The sequence below is a fragment of the Hirundo rustica genome, chromosome 1 (assembly GCF_015227805.2).
Source record: "Hirundo rustica isolate bHirRus1 chromosome 1, bHirRus1.pri.v3, whole genome shotgun sequence".
Taxonomy (NCBI): Eukaryota; Metazoa; Chordata; class Aves; order Passeriformes; family Hirundinidae; genus Hirundo; species Hirundo rustica.
In genome coordinates this window covers 110,972,716-111,000,085 of record NC_053450.1, presented here as the reverse complement: position 1 = coordinate 111,000,085, position 27,370 = coordinate 110,972,716, and the positions used below count along the sequence as shown (strand labels likewise).

At 37.2% G+C, this 27,370-nt stretch overlaps 1 protein-coding gene across 5 annotated transcripts in view; it reads left to right on the top strand.

Annotated features, from left to right (window-relative positions):
• The first annotated feature begins 759 nt into the window (after positions 1-759).
• The window catches only part of ULK4 (unc-51 like kinase 4), a 220,841-nt gene continuing 194,230 nt past the window's right edge, over positions 760-27,370 (top strand). The window contains exons 1-17 of one of the 5 annotated variants that reach the window (XM_040069141.2): positions 760-1,059; positions 2,423-2,620; positions 7,001-7,100; positions 9,186-9,325; positions 11,193-11,352; positions 12,921-13,019; positions 13,836-13,919; positions 14,596-14,671; positions 15,280-15,375; positions 17,147-17,271; positions 17,379-17,448; positions 19,723-19,822; positions 20,266-20,370; positions 22,426-22,486; positions 24,382-24,563; positions 25,924-25,970; positions 26,787-26,865. In XM_040069141.2, coding sequence (XP_039925075.1) covers positions 2,483-2,620; positions 7,001-7,100; positions 9,186-9,325; positions 11,193-11,352; positions 12,921-13,019; positions 13,836-13,919; positions 14,596-14,671; positions 15,280-15,375; positions 17,147-17,271; positions 17,379-17,448; positions 19,723-19,822; positions 20,266-20,370; positions 22,426-22,486; positions 24,382-24,563; positions 25,924-25,970; positions 26,787-26,865 — 1,662 coding nt within the window. In that variant the 5' untranslated portion in view covers positions 760-1,059; positions 2,423-2,482. Of the gene's footprint in view, positions 1,060-2,422; positions 2,621-7,000; positions 7,101-9,185; positions 9,326-10,637; positions 10,774-11,192; positions 11,353-12,920; positions 13,020-13,835; positions 13,920-14,595; positions 14,672-15,279; positions 15,376-17,146; positions 17,272-17,378; positions 17,449-19,722; positions 19,823-20,265; positions 20,371-22,425; positions 22,487-24,381; positions 24,564-25,923; positions 25,971-26,786; positions 26,866-27,370 lie in introns of those variants that run through there. The other 4 variants (XM_040069151.2, XM_040069131.2, XM_040069122.2 and 1 more) reach the window with 4 other exon arrangements.

Below are 27,370 nucleotides of genomic sequence, written 5' to 3'. Positions count from 1 at the left end.
GGAAGGGACCTCAAAGCCCGTCTAGTTCCAGCACCCTGCTCTGCCCAACCTTTGCACTATACCAGGTTGCTCAAAGCTCCATCCATCCTGGCCTTGAACAATTTCAGCGATGGGACATCCACAGCTTCTTTGGGCAACCTGTGACAGTGCCTCACCACCCTCACAGCAAGGAATTCCACCCCCCCCCCCCCCCTTCCCAATATCTAATCCAAATCTACTTTCTTTCAGTTTGAAGGCCCTTGTCCTGTCACCACAGTTCCTGATGCTGCCCAAAAGGGATTTTTCAAGACCCTTACAAAAACAAAACCAGACAAGGAAAAAAAAAAAAAATGAAAAAGAAAACCAGATCCCCATAGGATGAAAAAAACAAGTGAAAAATCCACATTATTGTTGAACATAGAAAACGCTTGTTTCAAGGGCTAAATTTTGTCACAAGAAAAGTGTCCCTCAATTAGGTGCTTGCAGAAAGCCATGACAGGGCTGAGGACGCTACCTGCCCTTTTGGCTGCGAAGGTTGCACGGAGCAGCCCCACCAATGCAAGCCGCCGGCGACAGCCAGACCTTTCCCGACGGACGCGCCAGCCGCTGGCACTCACCACACAACATCCGGGAACTCCCCCCCCGTTCGCGGCCCGGTGGTCCCGCCCTGACGTAGGCGCCCCTTAGCCCAATGAGGCTCCACTCTGCTTCCGGCGTCCGGAGCCGTCTCCTGGAAACGAGCGTGGGGTGGCGACCATCCGAGTAGCGTGCGGGGGGCGCGGGAACGTAGCCCGGTGGGAGCTGGCGGTGAATTCCAGCTGGAATAAAGGACAGCAAAACTCTCCACTTCCGGGAAACACCCTGCCTACTGAGCCGGTGCCTTTCCCGCTTGCCTGTATTTAGTGGCGTGCAAGGATCAGTGTCCGGTCCGGACACCGCCACTGGGGCTTGGGAGACTCCATCCGGGGGGTGGGGCTCCGCTGTTTCGGTTGATGGCGGCGGCGTGGCGGTGGTCCACCCGGCGCCGCTCTACGGCTGTCGTTCCCTTCTTTTCCCGCCGGGTCCATACCCCGCACACAGGTAGGGTCGTCGTACCCCTCCTTTTCCAGCGGGGTCCATCCCCCGCACACAGGTACGGCTGTCGTTCCCATCCTTTGCCGCCGGCTCCGTCCCCGACACCGGTACGGCTGTCATTCGTTTGTTGCTTTCCCGCCGGCTCCATGCCCGGCACAGATACGGCTGTCGTTCCCCTCCTTTCCCGTCGGGTCCGTGCTCAGGGGCAGATACAGCTGTCCTTCCGGCCCCTTCCCGCCGGTTCCATCCCCGCATACAGGTACGGCTCTCGTACCTTTCCTCTTGCCCGCGCACGTTCGCGGCCGTTACCTGGCAGAGCGCGCGCGCCCCGCGGCCCCTCACCGCCCGCCCCCGTCCCTCACGGCCCTCTCGCTCCCTCCGCCGCCGTCCCTCGGTCCGAGCGCGGGAGCGGACCCAGGACAGGGCTGGAACCCCCCGCTGGAGCGCTCCTGAGACCGCACGGCCCCCTCCCCTGTGCTACAAGTGGGTGGGGAGGCAGCCGTGTCTCCGGGGCCGCCGTGCAGCGCCTCAGGCCTGACCGCCCCCGGCAGAGCTGGGAGCGCAGGAGATCGCGGGCCGTGCGAGGGGCTGCTCGGTTCGGGGTGGTTTTGGCCCTTCCCTCGTAAAGAGAGGGAAACCGCGTCTCCTTGGCGTGCTGGTCCTATATCCAGCCCAGAGCAAATCAGTTCCCTCGGCGTCTGGGGGCTGCTGCTTTGGGTGCTCCTGTGGAATTTCACACCTGCTTCGTTGCAGGTGGTGGCTTGGGAGGCTTCCATGATGTCCTTTCCTTATCTTTTCTCTTTTTATATCAGTTTATTGGATCCCTTTTTACTTTTATGTCAAAATCTGTCTGTTGAAAGCCTGTTTTGTGTGTCACAGAAGCTGTGGGTGTCCCATCCCTGGTAGTGTTCAAGGCCTGGTTGAATGGGACATGGAGTACAGTGTTCCTGCCCACAGCAGGGGCATTGGAACAGGATGATCTTTAAAGTCCATTCCAACCCAAGCCATTCTATGGCTTTATGATCCTGTGCTCTGTTGGTTTGTGTACTGAAATAAAGGCATAGCCATAACTCTCAGGAATCAGAGGCTATTCTTTTTTCCCCTGTAGCTGCTTGCATTTTTACAGATATACTATCTAGAACTTGTATCTGTTAGCCTATTTATTACATTTTGAATAAGATCTTTGGAAGTGTAAAATTCACCAGTTCAAAATTTTGATCACATTTCCTGAGAGGAGGTCTTCTGTCAAATATTTATATTTCAATCTTTCTGGAAGTATGGAATCCCTATTTGTGATAATTGGAGGGTGAATACTATACATAAATGACCATTAAATTTGAAGGCTTCCTCTTTCTCCTCCTTTCTTTAGGTTTATTTGTTTATGATAATGCCATGTTTCCAGTCTGTTGCCTGTGAAGCATCCTAAAGCATGGAGAACTTCATTTTGTATGAGGAGATTGGAAGAGGAAATAAGACAGTTGTTTATAAAGGAAGAAGAAAGGGGACAATTAATTTTGTTGCCATTGTTTGCAGTGATAAATGCAAGAGAGCTGGGATAGCAAACTGGGTAAGTAATGGGGTTTCTTTTCCTGCTAAATCCAGGAAAAAAATGCAGTCTACAAAATTCTTGTAGCATAAGTTATAGAAAAGTGTCATATGCTTCTTTAGTTGGAGTTTGTCACATTTAGATCAGCTTCTCAAGATTTTAAGTTCTTATTTTTTAAATACGATCTTCTTTAAATGTATTTATTTATGTGATTTTATTGGTTTTTAGATCTGTCCTGGTTTGGGACAAATTTGGGAGAAAACCCCTGTATAGGATCCCTCTAAGGAAGCCAACCCAAGTGGCCCCTCCTTCCAACTGGTCCGGAAAAAAAAAAACAACCTTTGGAGAAAAGTGGAAAAAACTATTTTACTAAACAAATGAAGTGCATACAAGTATAAAGAATGAATAATATGAAACAATAAAACCTCTCCTTCTGAAGTGAGATGGCAAATTGAGAAAGTCCTTGCCGTGGGTGTAGCTCGGCTCTCTCTCAGTCTCTCCTCAGTCCCAGTCTCTCCGGCGCTGCTGGAAAATGCCGAGGTCCAGGCCCCGGTGGGCCGCAGGTGCAGCCCCCAGTGCTCCCCTGGGTTTTCAGTCCAGAGCAGGTTTAAACAGTTCCAAGAAAAAGGGAAAAAAACAGTCCAGGGAACTTCTCTGCCCTAGCTAGCTGAAACTAACTAAAAGCAAAACAAGATCTCTGTCCTGCAGTCTCTTCTTGATAGCGAAGCCAGCCTTCAGGAGAATGTGGATGATCTTCTCTCCTTTCTCAAACACTTCCATTGCTGTGTTTCCCCACACAATGATGTCATCGATGTACTGTAGATGTTCCGGAGCCTCACTCTTTTCCAGTGCAGCCTGGATCAGTCCATGGCAGATGGTGGGGCTGTGTTTCCACCCCTGGGGCAGTCGGTTCCAGGTGTACTGCACGCCCCTCCATGTGAAGGCAAACTGAGGCCTGCATTCTGCAGCCAGAGGAATGGAGAAAAATGCATTAGCAATGTCAATTGTGGCGTACCACTTTGCTGCCTTGGACTCCTGCTCATACTGGAGTTCCAGCATGTCCGGCACAGCAGCACTCAATGGTGGAGTCACTTCGTTCAAGGCACGGTAGTCCACAGTCAATCTCCATTCTCCGTCAGATTTACGCACAGGCCAGATGGGGCTGTTGAAGGGTGAGTGGGTTTTGCTGACCACACCTTGAGTCTCCAGCTCACGGATCATCTTATGGATGGGAATCGCAGCATCTCGAGTTGTTCTGTACTGTCGGCGATGCACTATTGAAGTGGCAATTGGCACTTGTTGCTCTTCCACCTTCAGAAGACCTACAGCAAATGGGTTCTCTGATAGTCCAGGCAAGGTATTCAACTGCTTAACACCCTCTGTCTCTACAGCTGCTATCCCGAATGCCCACCTAAATCCCTTTGGGTCTTTGAAATACCCATTTCGGAGGAAGTCTATGCCCAAAATGCATGGAGCTTCTGGGCCAGTCACAATAGGGTGTCTCTTCCACTCATTTCCAGTCAGGCTCACATCAGCTTCCACCAAAGTAAAATCTTGTGAACCCCCTGTCACCCCAGCAATGGAAACCAATTCTTCCCCCACATGTCTTGATGGGAGTAATGTGCACTGTGCACCAGTGTCAACTAAGGCCTCATATTTTTGTGGTTCTGATGTGCCAGGCCAACGAATCCACACAGTCCAAAAAACACGGTTTTCCCTAGCCTCTACCTGGCTAGAGGCAGGGCCCCTCTAAGCCTGATTATCCTTATTTCCCTGGGTAACTGGAGCTGCTTCCTTCTTGCTGGAACTTCCTCTCATAGTCTTGCCATCCAACAATTCATGCAGCCGTTGTGTCATAGCATCAGTAGATTCTCCATCCCATCTTTTCATGTTTTCTCCACAATCACGCAGGAGGACCCACAGCTTAGCCCGTGGGATGCCTTTTCCCTCTCTATCTAGGGAAGGTTTGCGTGTGGTGCCAGAGCCTCTGACCTGTACTGCAGAGATCTGGAGAATGTCCTGCTTGAGTTCTTTTGTGATTCTCCTCTATCTTGTCTTCTAATTTCCTCATACGCGTTTCCAGAGCTGCAATTCTTGCATGTGTTGGACCATGCACGGCATCTGCATATGTTCGGAGCTTCTTTGCCATATCAAGCACCGTCTCCTCTGTCTCATCCCGCTTCATTATTGCTAAAGCAGAGGAGTATTCTTGTGGCCCAAGTCGTACTTAGAACCAGTCTTAAAGGCACAGGACTCACTATACAGCACAAACAGAACAGACGACTGGGGATACAGGCATCATAAAGTTACCCTAGGACAAGATCGCATGCATAAACCCGTGTTTACAGTCTTGCTGTTTCTGTGATGTGTCAGTGAATTTGTAAAAATGGTTATGTGTGGTGGTTTGCTTTATTTTGTTGTTAGTTGTGCAAACCCAGTGGTAGCAGTAACTTCCAGTAAACAATTAATTTCTTACTTAGCAAGAAGAAATTATTTTTGATGAAAGAATAGCATTTAAGCTAAATCAATTCTGGTTTGTAAAACCTTGGCAAAGCTTTAAATATGCTACTTTCTGGAAAGAAAACTGATACTGTTACACAGCTCAAATATTTTATTTTTCCAGTAAGTACATTTTGTTTCTGTAGTGGGTTAACCTTGGCTGAATACAAAAGCCGCTCTCTTACTCCCTTCTTCAGCTGGACAGGAGTCAAAAAATACAATGAATGCGTCAAGATAAGAATAGGGAGAGATCACTCACCAATTGCCTTCACAGGGAAAACAGAGTCAATTTTGGGAAAGTAATTGAATTTATTGCCAGAGTAGGATAATGGGATATAAACCCAAATCTTAAAACGCCTTTCTCCCACCCCTCCTTCTCCCTGGGCTCAGCTTTACTCCCAATTTTCTCTCCATCTTACCTTGCCAGAAATGCAGGAAGATGGGGACTGGGGTCAGTTCATCAGATGCTGTCTCTCTTGCTCCTTCCTCCTCATGCTCTTCCTCTGCTCCAGTGTGGGGTCCCTCTCATGGGAGACTGTGCTCCACAGCCTTCTTCAGTGTTGGTCCTTTCCACAGGCTGCAGTTTTCATGCACTGCTCCAAGGTAGGTCCTTTCCATGGTGTGCAGTCCCACAGGAGCAGGCTGTTTCAGTGTGAGTTCCCACAGGGCTACACATCCTGCCAGTAACCAGCCTGGGCTCCTCTCTCCATGGGTCTGCAGGTCCTGCCAGGAGCCTGCTCCGGCAGACTTCCTCCAGAGTCACAGCCTCCCTTGGGCTCTAGAGTGGGGTCCACCACAGGCTGCAGGTGGATCTCTGCTCTGCCATGGAGCTCCGGGGGCTGCTGAGGGACAGCTTTGCCTCACTGGTCTTGATCAGTGGCTGAGATCAGGGGGATCTCCGTTCCAGCTCCCAGAGCACCTGCTGCCTCTTGTTCTGTACTGACCTTGGTGTCTGCAGGGTTGTTTCTGTCGCACGTTCTCAATCCTCTCCCCTGCTGCTGTTGCACAGAAGTGTCTTCCCCCCTTTTAAAACTTATCCCAGAGGTGCTGCCACCATCACTGATGGGTTTGCCTTGGCCAGCAGTGTGTCTGTCTTGGAGCTGGCTGGCATTGGCTCTGTTGGACACAGGGGAAACTTCCAGTAGCTTCTCACAGAAACCAGTCCTGTAGACCTCCCCACCTGGATACCGAAATCTTGCCATGCAAAACCAACAGTTTCATATTCCCTCTCATTCTTTCAATGATTATTTCTAGGGAACTTTTTTGTTCTTAGAAGTGTATTAGCCTTACAAATCTCTTGAGGATACCTTACATACCACTCTAGCAGGAAACAGAGGATTCTATAGAGATTAGGTCATGTAGATGTTGTAGAAATAGAGATTTTCAGGGTCTCTTGAATGGTTTTCTTTGTCTGATAAGATTAAAAATTATGGAAAAGCTTATTTTCACTTTCTCTTGCTGTATTATCTCTCATTTGTTTCTTATTGAAAAAAAAAGTAGGAGTGCAAGTTTGACTCCAAATTCTGATTTCTAGTTTGTTATTGTTTTAGTGGTGCAGGAAGGTTAAATAATATTTATAATTTTGAAGTTGGGAACTTTCTAATTTTTTTCCTGTGTTTTAAAACCAGATGAGTTGGGCAGGGTCTGGGAGGAAAGTAATCTTTTCTCAACATACATGTAACACTAAAATATTTGAAGAATAATGTTAGTGCACTAGAAAAGGCAAGAGAACAAGTAGCTAATCTAGAGTAGGTTGTATTATTTCTTATTTCCATGCCTCAAGTCCATATATATATATATTTATATATATGTATGTATGTATTTTTTTATATATATGTATTTTTATATATATATATATTTATGTCTTTCCCCCACTTAAGTATGTTAAAATCTTCACTCTAGATTCGTCTGACTCGGGGACTCACACATAAGAATATAATGACATTTTATGAATGGTATGAAACAAGCAACAATCTCTGGCTTGTAGTAGAATTATGCACAGGTAAGAGAAACTCAGAAGGTAAACATTTATAGAATGAGTATTTATAAGAGATTTCTTACAGCTTCTTTACAACAAATGCTTATATCTTTGGAAAAAACATCAATTATCTGATTATTAACTTGAGAATCTGTTTTATATATAAAAGTGGTTTTGCTCTTGGAAACGTTTTTAGAAATCAATTGAAATCATGCTTCTCCTCTGCTTCACTGTATGCATCTTTGAAAAGTTAGTTAAATTACTTTATGTTGGTTTTTAAGACCTGGAGAGAGAAGGGCAGTCAGGGAACATAGTTTTATAGTTTACTGCAAGGTGAGTGTCTTGGACCTAACTTACTTATACATAGATTAAGATGTGGATTTCTTCTTAATTTTGTTGAGAGTTGAAAAATGCTTTTGAAATATGGAAGTTTTCTCTCACTTGTCTCAAAGATAATTTCTGTTATCAGATGCAAACTATTTGTGTTGCTGGTTTCACTACTTTTTTTCTTTGTGTGTTTGGCCATATTATGAAATTATTCTACTATGTAGTCCTCTAAATTACATTGTGAGGAACAGTAATTAAATGTGATGGAAAATTCTTTACTATAGCTCTATAGTATGGCCTTGGTTTTAAAGGAATGACCGGTTCACTAACCAGCACAAAAAAGGCTTAGAAATAAAATAATTTTAAGACTCGGCAGTGCTGAATAATTGGAAGAGTACTGTAATGACAGAGCCTCTGAAAGAAATGACTGATCAAAGGGAAAAAAAGTTTGGGAAAATCTACTATGTGATTTGGAATAAAAGATCTACTATCCTTATTTATGAAAAGCTTTCCTAATCCCTCTTTCATTTAGGTTCTTAAATTTGTGGGATTTTTGTTTGTTTGGTTGGTTTTTTTTTTTTTTTTTTTTTTTTTTTTTTTTTTTTTTTTTTTTTTTTTTTTTAAATCAGCATGATTTGGCTAGGATATAAACAGCCCAGGAAACCTATAGATAATTTATGGCATGCAGGCTGTGGTCTCAGGCAAACAGATTTGGTTCAGGATTGGTAAAGGACCAAATGGGGCTGTGAAAAGGGGTTTTGGCCAATATGGGAATGTGGAGCTTAGAATAGGGGACTGGGACAGGAAGGAAGGGAAAGAATGAGCAATGAACTTGTGGGAAATGGGATCAGAAGAAATCTATGTTCCATGAATATTTAGGAGAGGAATGACTCAAATAGGATGAGTCTGATGACATACCTGAGAATCACTGGAAAATGAGGAAGTAGGTGATGGGAGAGGAAGAGAAGTGGTTTTAAGGATACAGAAACAGTAAGAGCTAGTGGGGAGAAGTGTAGAGAGTGAGTGTGAAGCCCAGTGAAGAATACAGGTGATAGAGGATATATGTGAGGGTTATTTGGAAGGCTTTGTTAAGTGTAATCTGATCAGAAACAAAAGAAGGGCTGGTTGGAACTTAATGGAGAAGGAGAATGGTGATTTTGGAAAGACAGAGAAGGGTCTCGTGTTAGGATGAGAAGTCCAGAGAGCTGTGATGAGGATGTATTAGCACGGGAAGCTGGGATTTGTGTGAGAAACCAAGAAAGTGAAATACAACGAAATAATTTGTCTTTTGGACATAGTTGACCTCAGACTGTAACACAGTTTTACTGTTTCTGTTGTCTCTGAATTCAGTGGAAAATGGCCTGCCATTGGTTTAACAGTTGTTCACAGAAGCTGATAGCCTGTTGCTGGTATTATTTATTCTTTTGCAATATTCTTAACTTGGGCAGCAGGAATCTGGTTAAGGAATTTTAATAAAAGCATGGGGTACTTTTACACTGTGAAGTGACACAGTTTCTGGAATTTTTTTCCTTCTGTTTCCTTTGAATATTTAAGTAATTTTAAAGTCATGCAGTCAGTTTTATTCCAGATAAAATTAAGATTTTGTCACAGTATTGAAAATATTTTTTATACATCTTAGATTTTGTAACTATTAGGTATCAAGAAATATTTTTAATATCAACTGATATTGGGTTTTGATCGACACCTTTTGAAGAAGTTTATGCAATTGGGTATTACTTGTGTGACCTCCTTATATTCACTTCCTGACTATGTGTATTCCAGGTGGTTCTCTAGAATCTGTCATTGCTCAGGATGAATGTCTACCAGAAAATGTGGTGAGAGAATTTGGTGTTGAGGTGGTTACTGGTTTATACCATATTCATAAGCATGGAATTATCTATTGTGATTTGAAGCCTGGAAAGGTGAGGAGGAGGTATTATCTATAGGGACGGTGGATGTTACATTTCATGCCATTAGCATTTATTTTATTATTTGTATTTTACCATTTGGAAGAAGCTTACCTCAGCTGGGAGGTCAGTTGAGTTTTGTAGTATATGAAGACAGTCAGAGACAAGTCTGTAACTTGAATATTTTATGATATAATTGATTTCTTTCCTTGATGTATATCTGATGCAATGTGATATATTCTTTTTGATTTGGTGTACTGGTTTAATTTAATGAAAGATTTTACTACTCTGTCTGTGGACACATAAATTTGTTATTATTTTATCGTGCTGCAGAATATTTTGCAGTCATAGAAAATGCTAATGAGGGAGTAAAGCTAACTAAAGTTTCTTTGTTGATAACCTTCTCTATTGTTTCCACATACCATGGAAATTATCATCTTATTCCTGTATAACAATACAAGTCTTTATGTAGTTTCTCATTTTGTGGACGTGTGTGTAATTTATGTAGAGGTTTGCCAAAGTCTGTGTTTGTTTTTAATTTGTGTAGTCACCAGAATGCCAGAATATGACTATAATAAAACATTTTTGCTTAACAGTAATTGGTTTTCACCCTGATCTGTAAGTGATCAAGTTGCCATTCTCTGAATCTTTGGTAAAATCTACCACAGTTCTACTCAGTTACTGTCATTTGTGGATCCAAAAGCACTAAAAATACATGAGTAAAGCATAATGTAGATCACTCAGTAGTCTTCCAAAGAAGAATGTTGCTGTAAAGTGCTCATTTCAACAGAAAGTAAAATGTTAAACTTAAGGTTTCTGTGCCCCACCCCCTGCTTCTGGCTGAACAGGCTATTTCTTCAAACAAGGTCTTTGGGATTATGAAGTTTTTATTGCAAGAATAAGCAGTGACTGGCCAGAGAAAACTCTCACCATCATTGGACAAAATCTGGAAGTTTCTGCTAGATAAAATGAGAAAAATTCCTTTTTTCCCCCTCAATTGAAGCCCTGTTTGTTTTTACTAGACTTTTATTTTCCTATGCAGTTTTACTCTACTTTAACTTTCTTTTCTCTTGTAACATCATGTTTATTTAGATTTAAGGAGTAAGCAAAAGTGCACATTGAACCTCTTAAGGGTTCTATTTAGGTTCTTTTGGTTATAAGAAAAAAGTATTTCTAGAAGAAGGCAATACATGTGACTTCACCCCTGATAGGTAACAGCTGTGTTAATTAACCAATACAGCCTGCTCCCTGTTGAGTATATCCAGCTATATCCAGTAAGGATGAGTGAGATAAAAGTGGGAGTGAGCTGGTAAGGGGAGGATCATCATGGAGGAGGAACCTTTAGGAGCATGAAGAAGAGAGTCATGAAGTGGGATCCTGGGGAGAGAGAGTGACTGCTGCAAATTCAGTCTGGGTCTGCAGTTAGAGCCTGTTGTTGGAACCTACAGTCACAGTGTAGCTAGGTAAAAGCCTGCAGTCAGAGCCTGCAAACTAATCCATGCCGTCGTAGTTTAGCAGGAAATAACCAGCAGTCAGAGGCTGCAAGGGAAACCTACTGTAGGAGCTTGCTGTAGCCAGAGTCAGCAAATAGTTGGAGTTAAGATGACTAAGCTGTGAAGAGGAATAAACCAGGACCCTTTTAATGCTGTGCTTAATGAGAAATCTGTGCCTTGGCTCATTTTACCTACTAGTTAAGAGGACTGCTGGAGCAAGTATTGGCATTGACTTCAACGAAAAACTTCAGTGTTTTTGGTTATAGTGATCCTCTCTATATACTTAAATGGTTTGAGATTGTGATTATTTTAATAATAAATTATTTCATGTTGGAAATTTCAGTTTTAGTATATGATACTAGCGTATTGAATTTTGTTTGTTTTAATAGATTCTATTGGAAGGGTCTGGCACTTTGAAATTCAGTAGTTTTTGCTGGGCTAGAGCAGATGGTGAAGACTTAGAAAAAGTTTTTGCTTTAGCTGGAGCTGAAGAAGGTGAAGATATTAATGAAAGCACTCTGCAAAGATACTCTAAAAATACAGTTCAAGGTATGAGATTTTTGCTAGCCGGAATTAACTTACACCAAAGAGACAGAATGAAAGTTGGACTATTAGTGATTATAATAAAGAAAAATTATTTAGAATTAATCCTGTTTTGTCTCAGAAAAAAAAAATTGAACTATGGAATTATATATGGACTTTTAAGAAGCTTGTACTGCAGGTGCTCTCTGTAAGGTCTGGAACTAAGTTCCATTAAGTTAGCTTTAAAAGTATGCAGAAAACTTAGAAAGTACTACACAGAACTACTTCTTTCCTTGGGCACTGCACTGCTGTACTTTCATTGGCCTTTTTGATGCACATAGTCTAGGTTATTTCTAGTTTGAGGTTAACTCTTTCACTGCCTTAAAGAACGGTAACTTCACTTTAAAGTCTGAGAAAGTTACTGTGCTTCAGTTTCAACAGATAGATCCATACAAATGCAGTAGACTGTATTTTATAAAAACATATAGACTATGCTTTTTTCTTCATTGAATGGGAAAAGTTCAGAAACTGGTTTTTAATCTTCTGAATCTTTTATTAGTCATTATCTTGGAACATCTCACAGACTTCTATTTCTAAGATAATGATGTCTCATATATCAGTTACTTTTATCAGAAACAACAGAATTCTTGGTAATATTTTATGAGAATAAAGAGAGCTCTCCTTGCTGTGTCCTTCTGATAGTCCACACTGGAAATATTAAGACCAGGATCGGGTCTTTATTCAGGAAGAAATACAAATCTAATCTCTTTCCTGTTGCACTTTGGAACTGTTTTGATATGTATGGTAATGTCCTTTTGTCACTTAAATATATAAAAGCCAACACAAAAAGAACCCAAAATAAACCTTTTAAGGGACTATGGAATTGGCACTTTAACTGAGTTAGTGTAATTTTGTTTTGAGGTTTTTGAGAACTGATGGGAACTACTGTAGAAATAGGAACTGTCTATTTTATTCCCATATCAAACAAAAGAGAGTTGTGAATAAACTGCTGTAATTTCCTATGTGATGTTTTCATAGTGTTTTAGTGGGAAAAGAGCCATAACTGTTAGATCAATGATTTCATTGTCTGGCTACCTTGTTTTTGTGGTTTTTTTTTTTTCTAACAGAGCTTTCTAATTTCATGAAGGGTTATTTCTTGGGATAGCCTTAAAAAAAAGAAATCCCAAATCTAATGTAACATAATTTTTTCTGGTGCTCATATGAGAATGGTTTGTCATTCTGCTCAAATTGCTTGGCTCTGAAAGCTGTTAAAACAAATCAAAACATTCTTTGCATTAATCAATGTGTTTCAAAAGTGCAGCACAAGTCAGTGTGGTAATAGAAGTGAAATAAACAAGAAAGTAGCATATCTATATTGTAGATGTATGCAATAAATCAGCATAACCCTACATAATCCAGTTAAAGTATAGAAGTTCCTTTGAAACTACTTATGTTTGCTATTTCAGTTTTCTTATACATTGAGTGAAGATAATCTATTACCTGGTGAAATTTGGAGACAAAGTTTGAAGTGTTGAAAAGGATGAATGCTGAATGAATAATACAAGTGCATTAATTGTGTATTCTGCATTTTGTAGGCTTTCCGTTATACACAGCTCCTGAAGCAATAAAGGGGGACTTCTGCAAAGCCAGTGATCTGTGGTCCCTGGGATGTTTACTCTATGAAATGTTCTCAGGTAAATTTGTATATCTGTTTAATATCTGTGATAATAGGAAGATAGGTCACGGTCCCAGAGTATATTCTTATAAACTCTCTAGGGAAGTTAGGACTTAGAAAAACTTGAGACAGGTTTTGAAGACTTCTTGAAGAACATACTAATGGTGCTTAAAAAACAAAAAAAAAGTGTCTTTATCCAATAATCAGGTGAAAAAATACTGTTAAGTGGTCTTATTGACAACAATACTAACAATATGTAGGGTTTAAATGCTCTTATTTAAAATTATAGAAGCCCTCAAATTCTGACAGTATAGTGTTCTTAATCTCCTTGATATAAACTCTGTGTGCAGTATTTTAACCTCTGAAAGAGAAGATTGCCTCACTATGATAAAACTAGAGTAATTTGGTTCCCTCCACATAAAGTATCCACTAGCTTTAGCTAGAAGGAAGCCTCATCACAGAAGAGAGTTACACTGCAGCCTTCTTAAACCTTAAAACACTGATCTCTTGGATCAACACAGTAACACAGAAACGGATATTTATGCCTTTTCATGTTGTCTCATTTCTGATTCATACAGGGCTATCATGGTCACTTCCCTCAAGGCATCTTTGGTGCCTCTTCTGTCTGTGGTTTCTTTTGCTGTTCATGATGAAAGACTTTAGTCCAAGATTTGGAATTTAAATTGGCAAGAAAATTTGATAAATAGTACTCAGACTGAGGTTGTTTATTTCTTTGGATGCTTTCTCTGGAAAATAAGCTCATGATAAATCATTGTACATTAAAACCATTTTGAAGTTTGCCTGATCTGTGAAATACACTTCTGTTTGTTTGTAGGAAAACCACCATTCTTATCAGAAAGCCATTCTGAATTAATTGAAAAGATTTTGTCTGAAGATCCGTTGCGACCAGCACCAGAGGGTAAGGTTCTGTTATTCTTTAATGGATCAAATCACACTAATACTTACCAAGTTAAAACTTTGGTTTGCCCTTTTTCTTCTGAGGCTGGTTGGAGGAATGAGTTAGTTGTCCAGCGTGAATGTTTGCAATGCCATTATCACGAACAGTAATAATTCCCTGTTAGTCATGAATGTTTATTTCCCTTTTGACAGAGACATTGATAATTTACTTTTAATTGTTAACAGTTACTCTACCTACTGGGGTGGAATTTTTGATCTTGGTCATTTTGGGTATCAGTGTTATTCACAGAGATCCTTATACATTAGTGCCTCTTTTTAAATTTAAGCAGATTTTAACTCTACTTAATTTCTTCCTGGTGGCTATCTGATAATTGGAGGGGTGGGATTTTTTGGGGGTTTTTTGTTGTTGTTGTTGTGTTTTTGGGTTTTTTTTAAGTTACAAAAAAAAAATTAGTTTGACTGAGCATTAGTAGTTTGTTTGTTTTGGGGTTTTTTTTGAGGATTCTTTGAAATGCAAAGAGTGTATATTTAAGATTCTTTATGCATTGAGATTTGTTTTCAGATGAAATTATTATCAAGAAAGTTTTTTAGCATGATATGTAGACAATAGTGTGGTTTATGTTGGGTGATGATTTTTTTTGTTGTCCAATACTGATCTTAAGTGCTTCTATTTACAGGTTTTGCTTTTCACAAACCTTCTGCTGACTTCTTCAGTTTGCTTGATGGGTTACTTCAAAAGGATCCTCAGAAAAGGTAAACTGCCTAATCCATGACAGCTATTTATCTTGTCACCTCTGAAGAAAACAATTATTATGATACTGTATGTATAGTATATTGTAGATGACAAAGATTACAAAAAAATTTTTATCCCTCCTATGAAAGAGCAAACTGTTTTTTCTTAGATGAAAATATATAGAATTAATGTTTTCATTAAGTGCATTTTTTTTTTTTTCATACCTGGTGCTGCAGAATATTTGTAACAGAATGATAGGCAGTTTAGAATTGGATGGCTTTGCTTTTCCAGAGCAATGGGCACATGTATTTTCTTAGGCTTTAACTTATACCTGGTACAGTTCCATAGCTAAATGATTTAGGGCTGTAAGTTATAGGGTAATTTACATGTGGAATTTACTCTGCAGTTTTTGTCATTCTTATTCTCATACCTCTGTTGTGTGAATTTTCCATTCTGATTTCAGGCAAAAAAGTTTGTCCTGTAAGAAAACTTACTGGTTTTCCAAATGAAGGCAGACAACAGGATTAACTGCTCTGTAGTGTCACTGGGTTCTAAACCTAGTCTGGTATGTCTCTGTGGAGTTGTATTTAGCCACTGCTTTTACAGTTTGTTTATTGTTGTTCCAAAGGCTGAATTGGACAGACCTATTGCAGCATCCGTTCTGGAAAGGATCCCTTAGCCATTGTGGTGGTGAATCTGCAGACAGACAGGGCACAAGCTTGAGGTACTGAACGTTCAAGGAAGATTTCTTTTAGTAAATATAAAAAAAGATTAAAAATATTTTATTGTCTGTAAATTTTATAACTCCTGAACTTTCCTTAGAATTCTCATGAATTAATGAATGGAGTTTTACACCATTCAGTGGGCGGTTTTGGATGTTTAGGAATTGTATTATCCTAATAGTGTATTGCACTGTCCATTCACTTTCAACAGACTCCTTCCTGCTGGAAATAGTGTGTTAAAATTCACTTCTGAGCTAAATGCTCTCATTTTTATAGATTTGTTTTTATATTTTATAGTATTGTTGTATGAATCTGACTTACAATTTTTTAAAGCTTTTGTAGAGTCTTATAAATATGGGTCAGTTTTATCTTTAGTACTTTTTTTTTTGTTTTATGTGTTAGGCTTAGAGCCTCACAAAGCCTATCAGTGCAGCATCTTAGCTGTGGTTCAGCCTTATAATCTTGCAAATGCAGCTGACCCATATTTTTTGCTTATGACATGATGCACTAATCTAATAGTAGGGTTTTTTCCTAAATTCTTAATACTCTGCTATATATGCAGAAATGCCTAAGCATTTTGTGAAAATAGTTTTTATGTATTAAAAAGTTATTTTTCTTCTAAATTCCTGTTGCCTTGCTGGTTTTTGTGCTTCTAATTTTGAATTAGGACATTTAGCATTGTTTGTTACTTTGTTCTAAATAGATAGAAGATACCTCAGGTTCCAATCTGAGGAGCTAATGTCAAAATAGTTTTAGACTGCTGTGTGCTTTTTGTTATATCTACTTTAAAAATTTCTCTCATGTTGTTTAATACCTATTTCTGATACCAGTGCTGCAGTATTTTTGTTATTAATGTTTCTTATAATTTGAGATATAGGTCTTTGTCTTCTAATTTTATTACTGCTTTCACTTGAAATAAAGAATTAATATTTAAAGTTTATACTGTGAACTAAGATTTTATTCAGGGTTTTAGCAGGACTTATCAACATTCTGATAGTGCTGATTTTGGGGTATTTTCAGAGAACCAGAGGAACCTTAATCCCCTACAAAATATTTGGCTATTTGGCCATACTCTTGAGTTTTCTCTAAGGCCTCTGAAATATCTGCTGATGTATGCACTAAATGACAAATATAAAACATTGACTTGATGTGTAAAGGAAGCTCAATACTCTATATTTTCCAACTGTGAGGCCCACGTATCTGTTTTCTTCCCAGTGTGGGTTGGATTAATATTTGATAATTTGGAGAGCCTTCATTAAGGTTTTAGCACCCAATTTCATGTGAATAATATAAGGACATGCTAAAAAATGCCCAAACAACCAAAATCAATAAAATTGTTTTCAAGGGTGACATGTCAGTCATCACACACAAAAAACCGTGGTTTTAATCTCGGTTACAGACTTCATTATTGGACATAGGTTTGTTGTGACTTTTTCCTGTGAAGATTAAAATATCTGTAATGCTTTTAGTATTTCTTTAGTATCTCTGGTATTATGGGGTAATAATTTAACTTTTTAAATGTCTTTCATTTAAGTTCTAATGATAGAATTTTTAATGTTCTCCAAATTATTTGCTGTAAACTTACTTTTCATCATTGCCGTTACCAATGGAAAAAGTATGTACAACACGTATTTAAAGAGCATATTGACATATTTAATGACAGCTAAGCTGTATGCTAACAATTACAACAGATAATGGATATGATAATTTTTTTTAATAACCTTAATAACCATCCTTTTTTAAAATCTGTAATTAATATAATTTATTAAACAGCAGAGAAGACACAGTGTCATCAGTTTCTTGCAGTGCCAGAGAGTCAGTGGATGCTCATAAAAGTCTAAATAACCTGTCATCCTCAAGGGCAGATATTAAATCATCAAGCAATTCTTTCAAAATAGGTAACATTGCTCATTATGTTATTTTATTGATCCTACCAACATATTTACTCCCTATGTTTTATTTGATTTTAACCTCTGAATGCAAGCTCATGTTCTCTCTTTGCTAGAAACTCAGACTGAATTGCGCCCCAAAAGTGTAGTTGATGGTGAATCAAATGAATCCATATTTCTTCTCAGGTATGAAAACCTCCTTGTAATCATGTATGTTTGGTGTTGTTTTTTTCCATGGTCTCTTCAAACATCTTATTATTATGACTGTAACACTGTGTCTCCTTTTAAACTTTCTATTACCAGTTAAAAAGTGTTAAAATGCATTTGAAGAGCTGTGAAAGCAGTGTGTGTAGTTAAAGCTTATATGACTTTATTTCTCTCATTTTTGGAAATAAATTTTGATTAGTTAACTGTCTAAACACAAAGTTCTGATCCAAAATTTGTTTAGATCTTTCTTTCTTACTTCATGTATATAAGAATAGACTTGGAGTGTGATTGCTTTAAATACATAAGAATAAGCATTCAGCGTATGATCTGGTAATGAATTCCGCCTGTGGCTTTTCATCACAAGGTATTGGTAACAGTGTATTAAGTACTACATGGGTCTTAAATAAAAAAATATTGACTCAACAGTGATTTGTTTTAGTTGAGGCCTGATTCTGAAACTTTGTACTAGCTTTCAAGCCAAGAAGATTGTCTAGTGAACTTTTCTTATCAACATAGGCAGAAATATTCCAGGTGGAAATACTCTAAGCTTCTTGCATAACCTGAAATAGGGCTTTTGTACATCATACTGCGTACAAAAGTTATTTTAGTTGGTTTTAATCAAGTATTAATTCTCATCTCACTTACAACTTTTATCATCACAGCTGAACATATATTATTAATAATTTCGAATAGTATTTGATTTAGCAAGCTGCTCAAAAGGAAGGCTACAATGTTATTAAAAATGGTATGAGATGGAATCCAAATAATACTTTTTAGCAATGGAACTTATTTATAAGTACATTAATTTAAATACAAAGTTTGGAATGTAATGTGAGCAGTTAAAAACAATCTATTCTGAAGTTCTTTGCTTTGTTGACATAACTTCTGAATGCAGTGTATGTGATGTCTTGTTAAGTATTAAGACATTGAAGTGAAAGAAACTTGCTTACTTGGCGCGAGAATTTCATTAGCTGCTCGAGTGGTTAATCAGCTTTTAACAACAGTGCCTTCTACTTGTGCAGATGGAATAGATCTCATTCATTTTAACTAGTTAAATTCAGTGATCTCTTGTTTTAAACTGAGAAACCATCTGAGGACTGAAAAATAGGTACTATTATCTGTATCTCAAACATATGAAAGCAAACTAGTTTAATTAATTGAAAAAATATATATTTAACAAATCTGCATGTTTTGAAGCATGGATCAATTTTGAATCGTTTGTTCAGCCTCCTACGTAGAAATTGTAGGATTTTTTTTTGTTTAGGAACTAAAATTCCAAGCATATCCTGATACATGTTTTGTACTGTAAGAATGAGAATTTTTCATGTATTTTTATGTGGGTAATATTTTGGCACTCCTTCATTGTGCCCTTTAAATTTAAGTTTCTGTTGCGAATAGAAGGAAGAGGAGAACAGTTATGTTAGTCATTTGACATCTGATTTCCTGAGTGTCTTTAATTTTGTTTGGTATTTGTATTTTTAGTTTAGGTGGGGGTTTTTTTAATAAGGAAATCTGATTTGCAACTGAATGTTTCCATTACTTTCTGCTAATCAAGAAAATATGTTCATTCAAACTTGTTGATTTAACTAGTTTCCTGGGCAATTATGATAATTCTAAAGTTGATTTTAAATGTTTTGATGTAAATTATTGTGTACTATAAACCCCAAGTTCACTAGCTGCATTATTACAATTACAACTTGGCAGTATTCTGGTCTCTTCTCTCTTCATTTTCTAATTAGCAGTCTGGATTTTAAAAAGAAAAAGTAAAAGGTAAACCCAGTTTGCAATGATACACAAAAACTAGGAAGTTTTTAAATTCCCATTAGTTAGCCAAAGCTTGCTAGTCAGAAGAGAATAGCATAAAATAGATTACAATTTTTTGTCAAGTTAATTTACTTTTTATGTTTTTTGTTATTAGGAGTTAAGATAATAATTGTTTAGCCTCCAGTTTGTAGAATCATTATGGCTGAGAAAATAATCAATTTACATTCATTTAATAATTACAAGAAAATACCATCTTCCTATTTCTAACCAACAAAGAAATCCTAACCTTGTCTGAACACATTTACAGACAGAAAATATGTGTTTAGTTAATGGATCAGGCAGAACATAGTGTAGTTTATGTTTGTCAGCTTTGAAAATTTGCTGTATGGCACGAAAGTTTCAAAAGAGCAACAAAAAAGTAGTTTGCAATGAAAGTTCATCTGTAGTCTTTATTGGTTTTTAATTATTTCTTTCTTTCTTTTGCTGAAGTTCTCGTCCCACGCCTAGAACTAACTCTGCAGTAGAAGTACATGATGCTACTACCATCCCAATCAAAAATTCTTCACAAGGAGATTCGTGCTTGAAAAAAGTGAGCAAAAAGTTTATATTGAGGGATGATGGTATCTCTACAGTTAGAATATTATCCTGAAGTCTGTGGCAAAGTTAACTTCCTTCTGTATCCTTCCATAATTAAGTGTGCAAGTTGTTTGAAAAAAAATTTGCAGAACTTCAGATCTAGGAGTTAAGAAAGATTCTTAGTCTCACTTTTTTTGCCCTAGTGCACAAAAGACCAGTCATCTTCTTTCTTCTCAATTTACATTTTGATCTGATGCTTTTTCTTCTGATATATTTCTCTTACTGTAATTTGTAGTTGGTCCTATCTGCTATTACATAGATAAAAAGCAAGTTAGAATATGTTTCCATGGCCAGGCTGCTTGGTATAATGTTGAAATGAAATATTTTGTGAATAAACATGAATTAACTCTCCTTTGATACAAAACAATTTTTTTAAAAAACTTGTTCTCATTCTAGGCTGAAAATGTGTGCTCAAGTCAGCAGGATATGGAGTCAAAATTGAAAGAGCTCATTTACACTGAATCTGATCTTATTGTGACACCAATCATTGGCAATCCAAAGGTATAGCCAAATAAAATATAAGGAACTTGTGGCTGAGGCTATTTTTTGCAGATAAATTTTTAATCAGGGTAAAACTCCTTTCCTGTATTTTATAGTTCTCATTTTAAAGCAGTTCCACCCAGTTATCTGGCAAGCTCTCATGCAATTTTTTGGCATTCTTTGTAATACTATTGTGTTGCTAATTTGGAGGAATGAGTTATTTTGGGATTGAATAATAATATTACATAATATCTTACAAGAAACAAGCTACTAAATGCCGTGTTCAGTACTTTTATAGATTTGTTTTCTGCTAACTTGCTTTGATATCTGTTACTGAAATGAACACAAAACTTTTGTTTGTTTTACTCAAAACAAAGCTACCTCTGAAGCCTTCTAGATTAGGAGTTAAACTTTGACAGAATAACATTTGTTACTCTTTAGACTTCACCTGTGATAATGTTTCTATTCAACATGAATTTATTTTCTCTCTTAAAGAATGCCTGAGGCTACAAAAAATGTCCATCCTATTTCTGTCATACGGATTCTAATGTGCTAACAGTTTGTAATGAGTCTCCTGAGCAGGGAATTCACACTTGAGTTTGACAGTAGAGAGCAAACCAAAAAAGAATTAGTGCTCTGCACTGCAATGACAATGTAATGTGCATTTATAGGCAGATGTGTTGGTAGAAATAATGATAGGCAAGAGCCCCTTTAGTCTTCCTTTTGTTTCTGTGCCAGAAAAAGTGAAAGTGTCTTAGCAACTTTACTCAGTAAATTGCTGATGTAGAGAATGCAAGATTTTTCATTGGAAGTGAGCGTCTAAACTCATTAGGAATGTCTTACAGCTTTTCGTTGCTGTATTGCTTTAGTATTAACAACTCCTTTGGTTTGTTTTAACACTTTCAAAAACTAGAAATCTTAGATAAGTAACTACTAAATAACTCTTAACATGTGTGGGGTGAGAGACATTGTTCCTAGTGGAGACTTTCAAAGTTAATTATATATTTGAATGCTACCACTGTTAATTTCCCGGTTCTGTCTCAGGACTCTGACACAAAGCCTTAGTCCTTCACTGCTTCTCTTCTTACTACAAGAGATGAGATTAGGGATAGGTGCACAAACTGATGTGCCCATGTAGACTAATCTCCTTACCATGCAATGCCAGACTCAGAATTAATGCAAAATAGCCCACTAAGTTCCAGGGACATGTAATCAGATCACTGCCTCCTTGGTGATGACTCTTTAGTCTGCTTTTCAGACTAAAGGATGATACTGACACCTGGTAAATCTGAAGAGCTTGCAATTTAATCTACTGGAAAGGGATTTGCTAGATGCTTGCAGAATCTTAAAAGCTGAAATGTCAGCCTAAATTGTGAAATTTCCCTGTGTTCTGCAGATCTGTGGAATTGAAGACCTTCTTAAGAAAATAGCTCTCTACTTATGCTTACACTTGATCTGTCAAAGGCTAAATTCCATTACACAGTTACCTTTTAAAAAGTTCTTTATTTACTGAAAAGCACACTCAAATGCTCAGTTACTAAGCAGTCATCCAATTTCATGATCTACAAGGAAATAATGGTTTTGCAGGGAAAAAAGTCCCTATACCTTATGAGTGATTAACTGTTGATGATATGACTTTTTATATTCAGGAATGGTCTAGTGTATACATGTATTTACTGTATGGAAATGAATTGCTAAAAGTTTTTGTGAGCTGTCACCTGCATAGTTCCTTTCGGTAGCTTTTGAAACCCAAATGCAAGTGTTTTTCTGCATTGCAAGCAAGATAAAAATGTAAACTGAAAAAATCCTGTGATTTTGTAATCCCATTTTAAAGGTCACTTAAATGGAAACACTAGCAATACAGTTATATAAAAAACATAGATTTAAGTCTCAGATATTTGCTTGGAAGAAATACATACCAGAAAACAATGGAAAATTCCTCAGTAATGAGCAGTAGCATATACACCCATCCTGTACAAATTTTGCGTCTTTGTGTTCTCAAGTTCAACTACTTGAGATTTTTCTAGAAATTTATTAAAAATAGTTGTAATGTGTTTGTTGGGGTTTTTTTTTCAGATAATAAAGCAAGTACCAGTTAGATTTGACCCGAAAACTTTACATATACCAGCATATTCAGGTATGGATCTGCTGAAGATTCTAATGAGCTCTGCATGTGCTGCTGTAACTAAGACCTATAGCCTCCCCTTGTAGATTATACATGGTCATAATTTCAGAACTCTTAATTTTTCTGGAACTATAGTTGTGTATGCAATGTTTTTAGCTAGACCAATTTTGAGTAGCCTTTTCAAGTACAAATACTTAAATTATATTCTTTTCTCTTCTGGTTTCTTGAGTTACAAGCCCATGCTCAAAACTTTTCCCATGAGGCAGTCAGCAGTGTTTAGTGGGGGAAAACCAGCATATTTTTTTCCCAGCTGAGAGATTTAAACTGAAGTATTCAACCGAATATATTGAAATTTGACAAATGCAGGCAAGCAAGTGGCAGCAGGATCTTAAAATGTGTAGTGTTGATCAGTCACAATACTAGGCAGCCTTAATCCCACCTTTAATTATGAAGTGTTATGGCATTCATGTCCCAAAAGATAATATGAAGTTGTTTGGGGTTTGTCATTTGTTGTTGTTAATTTTCAATGTCTAGAAATATTTCTGAAAACTAAAGTCAGTTCATTGTCATGAGTGTAAAATTCCTCCCCCTGGAAAATTTCCTCTAGTCTTTTTAAGGAAAATACTGGACTGTGCTTGAAGTGGGATATCAGCCTGATATGTAGTCCTTCCAGAATTTACATAGCACCTCTTCCTAGGCATAGGAGTTCATCTTTTCTTTTTATAAAGTATGTATTTTGAAGAGTTAATTTGTTGAAGAGATTCTATATTTGGAAAGGACACAGTGTCCCTCAATCTCCCAGTCAAGACTGTAACCAAAAATATTTTTAATTTGATTCATCCAAAAATGATCAGATTCCACTGCCGGAGGGGAATGTTTCATATTACATTTAAGTAGTTGTCATGCTGATGTTCTGATATGTTTAACTGTTGTCAATATTTATTTAATTAGGGACGGTGGTTTTTATTGTTGTAATGCTTTCAGAGTTCTAGCTTTCTTCTGGACAACATTCTGATTGTTTTTGAAGATACTGAATTTGGTGCTGCTTGTCAGTAGGGATTAAAGATATCATGGAAAAATTTAAATGAATGTTTAGAAGCCAAACTAATTTTCACTTCTACTAATGTTTATTTGCCTGCATTAGAAGGTGGTGTTACTTAAGTGGTGTAAATTTGGCATAAAAGACAGAAAATATGCTTTTAAATAGTCTATACTGGAGTGTATCAGGATGGCAGATAAGTTATTAACAAATAACTACTAAAACTGAGGGGATGTATGGCTGCTAGATTGAAATTAACTGTTGAGACTGATAAGGAAGTCTGAAAAAAATCGCAATTCATGAGATGTGGTCAATGAATTGAACCACTAGATATGTTTAATTGTCCATGTGACTTGATTTCTTTGTGCTCCTTTGTAAGTCATCTTTGTCCTGATTTGCTGAGGCTTAGCTAGGTGGATACCTACCTGTAGGAGTGATTATACGTGTTTTCAGTTTATTTATTGTGAGCAGATTTCAGTCATTTTCGGTAGATTTTGCCTCAAATTTACTTAAGGAATCTGCACTTACTTATTAAGAATTGGTAATAATGAAGGATAACTGTTATCTTTCCTAAATGAAATGCCAATAAATGTTTCCTTAAATGAAGGACTTAGCAGGTTTGCAGTTTCAAAAATGTTTTGAGGCTTTTGTTGCTGCATTTTCATCCTTTATTTCTCTTCTTGCTTCCTTTTTGATTTCCGTAATCTTCAGAAATGAATTCTAATATGCTTAGTAATTTTAGGTCCTAAAATTATAGTCAGATTCAAACTTTGGAACTTACTTATTCATGGTGATGTTACTTTGTAGTGTGTTAAAGCTACATCAAAGATCCGTTTTCTTTAACTCTTTTTTTGCCTCTTATGGTTAGTTGAGAAGTTGTCATCTATGAAAGACGTGGACTGGAATAACTTCCTGAAAAGAGTGTGTTTCCTGCTTGATTCCAGCGAGAAGAATACAGGAGCAGCACGTTCTAAGCTGAACTTACTGTACTATCTGTGCACTTTGGTTGTCCACAAGGAGATTGCAAACAGGCTAATTAGCTCTCAGCTGGTAAGTAATAAAGCCTTGAAGGAATAACCATGGATTACATATCTGTCATTGTATCAAAAATTACCTGCTTTTAGTTATATTTGAAAAAAATCAATGGTGTACTGGCAAAAATAGGTTGTTGATTAAAGAAAAAAAAAAACCAGAAAAAATTAAATTCCATGTTAGGTTTTTTAAAAGAGCTGAGGAAAGTGTTGGGGTGAAAACTAACCTTCATGAAGAATGTAAAATAATGTATGATGAAAAATTAGTCTTTGTAAATCATTAAGTAGCAGCAGATACTGTGAAGAGTTCATGTATGAACTGTTAAGTTTATTTGGTCATGTGTCTGTAGAGAATAGCAAGAAAGCTTTCTAAAGAACGGGCAGTAAAACTTCCAGTAAACAGGGCTTCAAAGAATGACTGTGCTCTCTGAAGAATCTTTTTTGGGGTTTCACGTTTCAAAAACCATTTTCTACCAGACAAACAGTTTTATTAGTGTGTTCTGTAGTGGTTTCATATATTTCTTCAAGTCTTGCATGTCCAGAGGAGAAACAGACTTCCTCCCCATTATCTAAAGGTATCACAGAAGGTATCCTAAGATGAGGGCTTTTCATTTTATTTAATAAATATTGAGTAACTACTTTTCTCTCCATTTGTAATAAGGTACCTAAGTTAAAAGCTGAGATGTGTTATTGTGGGATATAAGATACTCAAGACAAAATTGTACTACCAGGAAAGTGGATGAGCATTTAGGTTGGAAGCAGTGCTAGGTTTTATGCCGTAGCATTCTTGTGAAAACCAGAAACAGAATTGCTGGAAGGGATGTTCTATTATCACTGGAGAATTTGGAGCAAGGGGAGCAGTAATCCAGTAACTGAATAGCCAAGTAAGAGAATGTTTTAGAAATGAGTTAGTAATTATGCAGTTTGTTTCTTAAATGGCTGATTATACATGTTAACATTCATTATTCTGATATTTGCCAACTATTTTGATACAGACTCGCAAAATTATTTAACTTTTTTTGTAATACTATATGCTGATCTCTGTGCTTGTGAAAGAATCAGACCTTTTTCCTCCAAGTAGTATTATTCAGAATGAAAAAAAAAAAAATCTGACATTCAAATATATGTTTAGTAGTTTAGTTTAAGGCAAAAATATATTTTTAAAAATCCATATTTTTCCATTCAGGCTTTTTTGTTTTTATTTTTTTTAATCAGTGTTTGCACAATATCTGCAGTGTTTGTCTGTGATAATACTCTTTGCAAATGTTATCCAAATGCATTTTTTATGAAATTACTAATATTTTGATTTCTTGTTTATCATTCAGAACTATCAGATCATTGAAATTCACTGGTGTTTATTTATCTTCTTTAAACTTTAGTTTCCTATATTGATACAGCAGTTGCGTGCAGCCAGCAACTGGGATATGTAAGTAAGAATTATTTCAGATTAATATGTTCAGATAGAGACTTGTCACTGAATTTTATTAAAGATATATTTGTTAACAGATTATTTAAAGAGTTTTTTAGCCTGTCATACTGCTGTGGTATCTGCCTGGCAGTATGATGATTATAAAATGGATTTTTTTCAGCACTGAATTAATATATTGCTGTTCTATACATGACCAAAGATTATAGAAAATCTCTAAAATTTTGTCTAGATAATATAGAACTTATTGTATTAAATTGAGTTACTTAATCAATACTGAATAAAATAACTCTATACCGCAATAGAGTAAAATAAATATAATGGTAACTTTTTTTCCCTCCTGATACCTGTCAGGAATAGTTCAATGTGCTATCGCCCTCTGCTGTTGGTTTCATAAACGTTGATTTTATTATTCCACTTTTCCTCTAATGAAGCATTAAAAACTGATTTGCTGATACAGATTTAATTTCTGTTTTGTCACCTATCCTGAAAAGTCTAAATTATCTGTAGGGGTTTTCTGTATTATATAATAAGGGAACATGAGCATGACTATTAGTAATCCTTACAAACTAAAGAACCTTCAGAGACAGAGGAAAGAAATGTCTTTATACATATATTTACTGCCAAATTGGGCTGAAACACTGAAATAACTTATTGTTACAAAGAAAATAAAAATAAGAAAATCTGTGCTGTAAATAGGATGTCAATTTTTTCTGCCCTTAGCAACCTGTGTAGAATGTAAACAAGATATAATTGTTTTTGTAGTATTTTGTAAATATACTTCCTGCACCCACAAAATATTTATTTGATACACAGACGTGCTAATGCTGCTCGAGTGATTGGTTTACTGGCATTACACACATCTGAACTTGGAGAAGATGCACCTGTTTGTGAGGTAACTTTTTTTTTCAGCAAGAAGGTTTTTTTTTTTAATGCTTTTACTATTTATGTCAGAAGCTTTCACAGCTTTTTTTTTTTTGAACCCTGCTTTATTTCTAACTCTATGTGTAAAATTGTAATATAATCAATTAATTAAATGTATAAAATTATGAGCTTATTCTATGTAGTTGTAGTTCTGATCTTTGCTAACCTGTGGCCACCAGTGATAAAACTAGCATTTTTCTCTCCTTTTCATAAAATCAAGTAGTCACTGTCATACTTTTTGTGTATGAAAGAAGACACTGATACATTTGGTTATCCTGAAATTTATACTGTAATTAGTATAAAATAGTACAACTGATTCTTAGAGACCTTTTTTCCAAGGAAGAATTTATTGAGATGGGACTAATTTGAGGTTTCTCACAGTTCTTGAAGAATGTGTGCAATGAAGGGCAAGTAATTTTCTTTGGAGAAGAAAAGTATTTTTAATTCTTGTTTAATATTACATGTTCAGTAGTTGA